Source organism: Neophocaena asiaeorientalis, unplaced genomic scaffold, assembly GCF_003031525.2.
Source record: "Neophocaena asiaeorientalis asiaeorientalis breed wild unplaced genomic scaffold, Neophocaena_asiaeorientalis_V1.1 scaffold43, whole genome shotgun sequence".
Lineage (NCBI taxonomy): Eukaryota > Metazoa > Chordata > Mammalia > Artiodactyla > Phocoenidae > Neophocaena > Neophocaena asiaeorientalis.
Genome location: NW_020173674.1, coordinates 7,944,938 through 7,954,915, shown reverse-complemented (window position 1 = coordinate 7,954,915; position 9,978 = coordinate 7,944,938). Strand labels below are relative to the sequence as shown.

At 49.3% G+C, this 9,978-nt stretch overlaps 1 protein-coding gene across 1 annotated transcript in view; it reads right to left on the bottom strand.

Moving 5' to 3' along the window:
* Positions 1–868, bottom strand: part of MACROD1 (mono-ADP ribosylhydrolase 1) — a 151,292-nt gene extending 150,424 nt beyond the window's left edge. The window contains exons 1-3 of the mRNA XM_024748517.1: positions 843–868; positions 465–542; positions 76–370 (exon numbers count right to left, since the gene is read on the bottom strand). Coding sequence (XP_024604285.1) covers positions 76–370; positions 465–542; positions 843–868 — 399 coding nt within the window. The remainder of the gene's footprint in view (positions 1–75; positions 371–464; positions 543–842) is intronic.
* Positions 869–9,978: the final 9,110 nt, after the last annotated feature.

Genomic DNA, 9,978 nt, shown 5'->3' with positions numbered 1-9,978 from the left:
CTCTATTTACGGTGCTCGGGGAGTCTCTCCCTTATTTACTCGGGAACCAGGTGACGCGTGCCAACCCGCGGCGACCTGCTCAGGAGCCAGCGGGCCGCGCGGCCAGAAAACCCAGGCGCGCCGCTGGGCACCCTGGAACTTGTAGTCCGGGCCGCTGACGGGCCCCCGCACTCGTATACACACGTGCGCGCCCCGCCCGGCCAGCGGGGTCGCGCTGCGCCTGAGCCCAGCTCTCGCAGGGTCGCGCGGCCGCCGTGCGCCTCCTCTTAGGGCTGGCTCGGCCGCCGCCAACTTCCTGGTGGGAGGTGCCTCCCGCTCCCGGCCCCGCCTCCGCCCCTCAGGCCGGGCGTAGTGAGTCGAGCGCGGCTCCCTACGGGTCACCCGGGACCCGCCCCGCCCCCAGTCCCCGGGAGCCCCGCGTCCCCGCCGGCGGTGGGGAGGTGACGAGTGGTGCGAACGGGTACGTCCGGTTGGGCGACTTTCCACAGGCCGCTGCGCTGCTGCTTCTTAGCCGGCGGCGGCAGGAACCGAACCTAGAGCAGCTAGGGAGGCAAAGATGGAAATCGTGTAATTTGAAGGCAGAAAATTAGAGTTCCAAGTGGCCTTCTCGGTGGAAGAATTGGGGTGATTTTTTTCTTTATATTTTTCCTAATTTTTTACAAGGACTATAAGGATGGATTTTTAAAATTTTAATGTCTTTCTATACCATTTTATTATTTGATAAATATGATACTGGATATTTGTTTGTTTGTTTTTGGCCGCCTCCCGTGGCTTGCGGGATCTTAGTTCCCCGACCGGGGATTGAACCCCAGGCCCACGGTAGTGAAGCGCAGAGTCCTAACCACTGGACGGCCAGGGAACTCGCCATAGTGGATATTTTTTTAACCTGGGACAAGAAGCCAGGGTTCCAGAGAAGGTTTTAGCACCAGCTTTGCTCGTTCTTACTCGGGTGCACTGGCCCCTTGTACCTTGCTTCTTGAGATGTATATTAGGAAGACAGCTCTCAGGTCTGACTGGCTGCAGACCTGCCTTGTGCTCCAGGCCTCTCTGGCGCTGAGTGTGGCGATAACTCTTCACAGGGCTGTGAGGAGGATCACAGAACCCTCCTGTGGATGCAGCTGGCACCACTATGGTGCCCAAGAGAGGATCAGTGGGAGACCTGTGGGCAGAGGGTAGATCAGAAGCCAGGAGACAGGAAGGAAGGGCCAAGGGCCCCCAACACTCCAGGACCACCAACGACGAGGCCTGCGCCTTTCCCCGAAAAGGTCAACGAGATGAGTTCAGGATGCAGTAGTCAGGCCCCCAGGCCTAAGGTCACCTCACCACTTGCCGCTTCTCCAATAACTTACCAGGGCAAGAAGGGCCTTGCCAACTGCATCCAGGACAGCAACCATTCACAGGGGACTAGGTACCAGCTGGAGCTGAGCTAAGCCCTCTACACCCGTTTGCTCTACTTCCATTAACTCACTATGTGCTCCCCACAGCCTGGTGAGGCAGCACTGCCCCAGGGCACAGATGAGAAGCCTGGACTGGCCCAAGGTCAACATGGCCTATGGGGGTCAGAGTCCAGGCTTGGGTCAAGGTTGTTTGGTTCCTATCTGTGGTCTGGTAAGTGATTACACAAATGTCACGGATTCAGGCAATGAAGCATGTGGGTGACGCTGTGTATTAGCTTCCCATTGTTGCTATAACAAATTCCCATAAATGTAGCAGCTTAAATAATAAACAAGGGCTTCCCTGGTGGCGCAGTGGTTAAGAATCCGTCTGCCAATGCAGGGGACATGGGTTCGAGCCCTGGTCCAGGAAGATCCCACATGCCGCGGAGCAACTAAGCCCATGCGCCACAACTACTGAGCCCGTGAGCTTCAACTACTGAGCCTGAGTGCCACAACTACTGAAGCCCACGTGCCTAGAGCCTGTGCTCTGCAACAGGAGAAGCCACCCAATGAGAAGCCCGCGCACCGCACCGTAGAATAGCCCCCGCTCGCCACAACTAGAGAAAAGCCCATGCGCAGCAACAGAGACCCAACGCAGCCAAAAATATAAATAAATTTAAATAAATAAATAAAATTCATTTTCTTAAAGTTCTGTAGGATACAAGTCAGACATCGGTCTCACTGGGCTAAAGATCAAGGTGTCAGCACCAGCTTCCAGAGACCACCCACATTCCTTGGCTTGTGGGCCCCTTCCTCCATCTTCAAAGCCAGCAATGTTCCATCTCACTGACCGGTCTTCCCTGGTGGTCTTTCCCTCTGACTCTCTTCCATTTTCAAGGCCCCTTGTGATTACATTGAACTCACCGGTGATGATCCAGGATGATCCCATTTAAAGTCTGCTGATTATCAACCTTAATTCCCCTTTGCCATGTAAGGTAACATATGCACAGGCTCCAAGGATTAGGATGTGGACATCTTTGGGGGGTGTTATTCTGCTTACTACACCCTTCCCGGCAAAGTCTGGGGAGGAGAATGCAAGGAGAGGCAGGGGACCCAGCCATAGAAAGTATCAGTGCCTATCAGGAGGCTGCCTTCTGCACAGAGCCTGAAATCCATGTCCCCCAGAGCCAGGCCATGGAAGCACCCTGGACACCCTCGGCATCTGAACTAGTCCTTCTATTTCTTTTTGTTGGGATTCAGCTCTGTTCTCACATGGCAGCCAGGATAGAGAAAGTCCCAGACAATAGCCTACCAGGGTCTGTTCTAAGAGAGGTCTGGGCCCCACACACGGATGGGTCTGGGCAGAGAAGTGCAATTCTGACTTGGCAAGGCAGGACCTCTTCACAGAGTTTCAGCTGGACCTTTTAGAAAAGGTAAAATCTTGCCAGGTACCACAGATGTCTATGTGTGTCAGGAGCATTCCAGGCCGAGGGACCTACAGAAGCAAAGGCATGGGAGTCTGTGGAGTGCCAAATCTTCTGGTGAGGCTGTAACACCCGCTGTTTTCTGTTGAGGATTTTTAATGTTGGAGAGGGTATTTTTTCATGCAGCAAAAAAGTTACCTACTGCTGCTTGTATTTAAATTAATACTGTATTTATTAAACTTATAAATTAAAAGAACTAGCTTTTCTTAAACATCCAAATGCAAGTTGCAAATCTAGTTTTCTATTTATAAATCTAATTTTTGTGTAAAAATAACAATTACTTTCACTAAGTCTTTGATGAATATTTAATTAAATTACAGGTTCAACAGATTAAATTCTGAAAATGAATGCCAATTGCAAACTTAGGTAATTAAATTCCCTAATAGATTTTAAACTACATTTTACAGAGTTGAAATAGCTGGTCCTCTCAAATGCCTCAAATTCTCAGCAGAAGAGACTTACACATATAACAAGCATATATATATATTTTTTTACAAGCATATTTTTTTCTTTTTTGTTTTTTTTTTCTTTATAAGCAGGGAGGGAGTAGCTGGTAAAGATGCCTTCATCCCCCACCTTATTCTCCCCTCCCAAGCCAAGCATATTTTTTTCTAATCAGTTAGCAATTGTTATACACTAATAGATTAAACTTATAAACATGGTAAATCAGTTCTCTTAAATATTCAAACACCGTTTACGAACTTAGATCCTTTTATACTGTCTCAGTTATCTTTTGCTGCCTCATAAACCACTGAAAACTCATTGGCTTAAAATAACAACCAGGCCTCCGCAGCAGCAGTTTGGGCTGGGATAAGCTGGAAGTTTCATCTGCTGGTCTTGCCTGGGTCACTCCTGTGTCAGACGGCCACAGGGGCGGGGGGCCCAGGACGGCCTCACTCATGTGACTGGCAATTGGCGCCGGCCGTCAGCGAGGCCCCTCGGTTCTGTCCCATGTGACCTCCACTACGCCAGACTGGGCATCTTCACAGCATGCTGCTCTCAAGCCCTGCTCCAAGAGGATGTCAGCAGAGGCTGCAAAATGCCTCGAGGCCTGACTCGGAAGTCACACTACATCACTTTCACCACATCGTGTTGCACAGAATTCACACAGTCACGGCATGCACTGCAAGTCACAAGGCCAGCCCAGAATCCAAGAAGTGGAGAAATAGACTCCATGTCTTCATAGAAGCAGCCAAATCCATGGCAAAGGGCAGGCATACAGGGATGGGAGGCATTATTACAGTCATCACTGCAGGCTGTCTCCCATTCATTCCTTTCTAATTAAAATTGCAAATCAAATAGGGTAGATTGATGCATGTTTCAAAACATTTAATAAACATGCAGGTATTAGCAGAATGATTACAAAACTTCCTAAACTGGTAGCAAGATTCTGGGTTTGCTTTTCTGGCTTCCACACCTTCCAGGGTTGCAAAGCTACCCAGAGGAGCAGATTCACCATCTCAGCAAGACTGAACATGCAGTGGGGTGCGGGACCACAGTACAGTGAGGGTTTCCAGCTTCTGGTCTTTAAGACCAGAGCAGGACCCAGGATAACTGCCAGACCTAAAGAGACCCACAAGTCAGTGCACTCCTCTCCCCAGGGGCTTGATTTTAAAGCCCAGTGCATTATTCTTTCCTGAGTCTTTCAAGTTTTAGCCCTACCCCATTTTACCTGGCCATCTTTCTTCTTTTTACTGCCTCATTCAGAGAGAGGAACCCCTGCACCTCCCAGGTCCCCCTAACATCTTTGCTGTGTGACCACAATTTTGCACCTCCCTTCATCCAGGTTGTAGCGCTCTCTTCATATTTTATCACCTACCTGTTTCATTGGCCAATATCATATTGTTGTTATACTGAGAGGTGTGAAGGGGAAGGATGGATTACAAGGTACTAAATGTCCAGAACATGTAGCTATAAACCATAGGCCTGCATGGCAGAGGCCCCTCCATCTGCTTCCTCTCAGTGTGGGTCTGAGGACCTGGCCAGTGATCCGGAGTGGCTCACACTGCCTTCCTCAGGGGAAGGGCCTCAGAGGGCCCTGGAGCTGGCTGGGCTGGCAGAGGTCACTAGCTGCCCCTCCTCTGACTTCAGAGAAGGCCTGGGAAGGAGGTTGATGCTCTGGGGACATTTAGCTCGAATAGCAGTGTTCATTGTAAGAAATTTTTTTGCCCCCTCACCCCCCCCACGCCACACCGTGCAGCCTGTGGGATCTTAGTTCCCTGACCAGGGATCAAACCCATGCCCCCTGCAGTGGAAGCGCAAAATGTTAACCACTGGACCACCAGGGATGTCCCCATTGTAACAAATTTTAACAACATAATAGAAAGTGAAAGCCTCTGTTATTGGCTGAATCGTGTCCCCCCCAAAAAAATTCATATGTTAAATTCCCAACCCTCAATACCTCAGAATGGGACAGTATTTGGAGACAGAGTCTTTAAAGGGGTGATGAAATTAAACCGAGACCCTCAGGGTGGGCCCTGATCCAATCTGGTGTCCTTATAAGAACAGGAAAGTTTGGGAGGTCCCTGGTGGCCTAGTGGTTAGGACGCTGGGCTTTCACAGCCTAGGCCCATGTTCAATCCTTGGTCAGGGAACCGAGATCCCGCAAGCCACGTGGTGTGGCCAAAAAGAAAAAGAAGAGGAAAGTTGGATACACAGACACTGGGGATGCGTGCTTGCATAGAGGAAAGACCATGTGAGGAAACAGTGAGAAGGTAGCCATCTGCAGACCAAGGGGAGAGCCCTCAGAAGAAATCAGATCTATCAGCACCTTGATCTTGGACTTCCAGAACTGTGGGAAAATTAATTTCTGTGGTTCAAGTCACCGAATCAAATCTGTGGTATTTAGTTATGGCAGCCCCAGCAAATGAATGCAGCACCCCTCCCCATTCCCAAACACAGAAGCAACAACTTTAGCCGTTAGCTATACATCTGTCTAGACTTTTCCCATGCATACATATAATCATATAGAAAGATACACACACATTTTTTTTACCAAAAGTAAGATTCGGCATACACACTGCTGCATGACTTTCGTCGTTCTGCAGTCTATCATGGGCATGTTTCCATGTCAATATCTACCGGAGTGTTCTTTGGAACACTCACTAATATTCCGTCCTCTGGCAGCGACATCGTGTTTCCCAGTATACTCCATGGATACACGTAATTGGGTGCTATTCCTTTTGCTGTCACAAACAGGGCTGCAGTATACATCCTTGTGCCACCAGGCTGGGCCCAGGTGGGATAAATCTGTAAGTGTGGAATTGCATTTTGTTTTTTGTTTTGGCTGTACGCGGGCCTCTCACTGTTGTGACCTCTGCCGTTGCAGAGCACAGGTTCCGGACGCGCAGGCTCAGCGGCCATGGCTTACGGGCCCAGCTGCTCCACAGCATGTGTGATCTTCCACACGGCACGAACCCGTGTCCCCTGCATTGGCAGGCGGACTCTCAACCACTGCGCCACCAGAGAAGCCCTGCTTTTTGTATTTTAAATAGATGTTACTAAGTGTAACTTCCCATCAATAGGACATGGGAGGGCCCATTTCCCCATGCTCACACTCTGCACTACTTGGTATTTCTCAAGAAACAGATAACAGAAACAGTGGGATTGAGATGTTTGAATCTGAAGGGACTCAACCATCTGGCCCAGAGAAGAGTAAGCCGAATAGGGAGCAAGGAAGTCTAGAGGGAAGAAGGCCAGAGAGCCTCCCTGGGAGGGGCTGAGGGTCCCATGGGGGAGGAGAAGGATGATCAGCTCCATTTGCTCATTCACCAAACTCTTACAAGCACGGACTAGGTTCCAGGCCCTGAGGGCACACGGCAGTGTGAACAAATCACAGGCCCTGCCCTCTGGAAGCAGTATCTAGGGTGGGAGGCCTCGATATGGCCTGGGAGCCCAGGCCGGGGGTCCCTTCTGCCTCTGGCCACCTACCAGTTCAGGGAGCCAACACTCCGTTCCCCTTCCCAAAGCCAAGAAATGGCTGGGGACTTGCAGAAGGGCCCGTGTCCAGCTGACAAAATTTGCTGATGAACTGGATGTGGTTGTGAAAGTCAAGGATGCCTCCCAAGTTTTCAGCCTGAACCAGCCCAAGAATAGCGAGGCCACTGATGAGAGGGAAGTCAAGGGAGAAACAGCTTCAGGGGAGATTATCAGTTCTGATTCGAACACGTTGGGAAGTCCATTTGCCATCCAAATGGAGACATTGAGGAGGCAGCTGGGTAGACAAGTCTGGAACTTGGGAGCGAGATCTGAACCGAAGCTAATGTGGGAGTCATCCGGGATGTGTTTATAGCCACAAGACTGGCTGAGAGCAGCCCGGGAGGGCCTGTGGATGGCGAGCTCCCGGACTGGGTTCTGGGCTCTCTGATAAGTAATTATCGGATAATAATTACCATCGTTTTATTCCTTGAAGTATCTGGCACAGTTCCTGGCTTTGTACGAGTTCACTGAATTGAGCAGAACTCTACGGCACTTTATTTCCCCCTCACACTTTTCCTGCTAATCAGGACTCAGACTCTGTGGTAACAGGTAGCTCTAAGTTGGAATCACTCCGTTAAGTGGGAAATGAAAATATTCTTTAGGGATTTCTCAGAACATGGAATGGAACTTCACTCTCACATGGAGAAGGAAACTCAGGTTGTCTTAAATTCCCACTCCAACACTGAAAGTTCTTATAAAAACAAAAATTCCACGTTCTACAGACGTGAGAATTCTGAGCTGCAACCTTCCCCTAACCCCCACTCCTCACTCCTCACTCCCATGCCGACCAAGGATTGAAACCAGGCCACGGCAGTGAAAGCCCGGAATTCTAACCACTTGGACACTAAGGAACTCCTGGGAGAACTTTAAAACTGGGAATTTGCTCTGCAGAGAATCTGGTTGCACGCGGTGACCCCGTCAGTCTCTCATTTGCTGCAGGATTTACAGCCTCAGAGTTGACTCCAAACGCAGCCCTGGCCATTTTGCTCCCCACCTAAAGAGCAGCATGAATCACTTGAAGCGTCACGCATTGCCAAGGGCCAGGATGCCTGCTGTGGCGGAGCTTATGCTTTAGTTCCAGGGACCTGGGGAAGGGGACACTGGCCAGCCAGCCCGCATCACTGCCTCCTGGCCCCCAAGGGAGGGCTCTGAGTTCACTTGGAGAAGCCTGAGTTGGTGGAAATCATAATGTTCAGAAGTGGCTTTACCATGACACTGGATAAGCTTAAACCTCAAGGTGCCTCATTCGCACTCCTTCTAAAGTGCCATGCTTTTTTTTAATCTATATTTTTCTTTTCTCAAAGAGGGCTCTCTGGGACTTCCCCGTTAAGAATCCACCTGCCAGTGCAGGGGACACAGGTTCGAACCCTGTTACAGGAAGATCCCACATGCTGTGGAGCAACTAACGAGAGCCTGCGCTCTAGAGCTCGCAAGCCACAACTACTGAGCCTGTGAGCCACAACTACTGAAGCCCGCATGACCAGAGCCCAAGGTCTACAAGAGAAGCCACCACAATGAGAAGCCCGTGCACTGCAACAAGAGTAGCCCCCAATCTCTGCAACTAGAGAAAGCCCACACACAGCAACAAAGACCCAATGCAGCCGTAAATAAATAAATAAATAAATAAATAAATAAATAAACAAAAATTGGAGTATGGATTACTTTGTTTAATCCTCAAGAGTGACCTTGGGAAGTCATAGGCAGTTCATCACCTTCATTTACAGACAAGTATACTAGAAAAGCCTTCTTTGGGTTCCTTGAAAATTCCAAATTTGTTTCAGTCTCAGGGTCTTTGCACTTCCTGTTGCCCTGTCTGGAACGCTGTGTCTTGCTTTTCATAACTGCAAGTCTAAGGGGCCTTCACTAACCCCCCACCTCTAGGCACTCCTTCCCTGCCTCCCTGGTAACTCTTTATCCTTACTTTTTGTTTTCTTTATAGCACTCACCACTCTTTAGAATTATCTTTATTTGTAACTTTATTTTTATTTCACACATGTATATGGTACTTATTCTGTCGTCAGGCACTGTTCTCAGTGCTTTGTAAATATCCAATCATTCAATCCTCACAACTTTTCTAACACTGAAACTTTTTCACCCACATTTTAAAGTGAAAGCAACTGAAGCACAAAGAGGTAAGCACGTTGCTAGAAGTCACACAGCTGTGGGGTTTAAGTACCATCTGTCTCTCCCACTAGAAAACAAGGTCCACGTGTGCAGAAGCTGCATCTGAGGGCTGCCTTGTTCACTGTTGAGCCCCTGTACCCAGAGTACTGTACCACACACAGAACTACAAAAAAGATGTGTGACAGCAGAGACCAGATCACAGAGAGGGAGGGATGGCAAAGAAGCCTGGAGAGAGGCTGTTGAGGAGACGATATAAGGCCTCAAAAGGCCTCCAGAGGTGGAGAAAGAGCTGGGCTGGGGGCAGCAGTGGGATTGGCAGGAGTGCGGTGGTCTGGGGACGGTGCCAAGAAGAAAGGAAAGGTCTCGTTGACAGATTTAACTTAGCAGATGAGTAAGAGGCCAAACACCTTGGAGTCACCTCCTTCCTTCATGCTCTGCATCCATACATCAACAGATCCTGTCAGCTCTTCCAAAATGCATTCTGAATCCAACTTTTCTCACCCATCCTCTGCTCCCACCCTGGCTCATGGCACCATCACCCCTCTCCTAGAATCCTGCAACAGCTTCCTAAGAGGTTCTTCTGCTTTCATCCTCTTCATTGATACAGCAATCAGAGGGATCCTGATAAAACTGTCAGATCACATCACTTTTCTGCATGTTTCCACGTGAACACAATTGCCTCCCATTCATCTGCTCCCGCTTCCTCTAGCCCCACCTCCCACTCCCTCCCTGCCCCTGCCATTCTGGTCACAAGGCCTTTGCATCTGCTGTTCCCTCTGACAGCAAGGTTCTTCCCTAGGATATCCATGAATCTCACTCCTTCACTTCCTCAGGTTTTTTCTCAAGTATTAGCTTCTCACTGGGTTTGATCTGGACCCCTACTGAAAATGCAACACTGCCCCCCTTGCCCAACGCTCTGCTTTATTTTTCTCTACTGCAGATACACCATGCAAACTTTTTTTAGTTTGTCTCTCATTAAAATGAGCACCACAAAAACAGTGATTTTTGTCAGGATT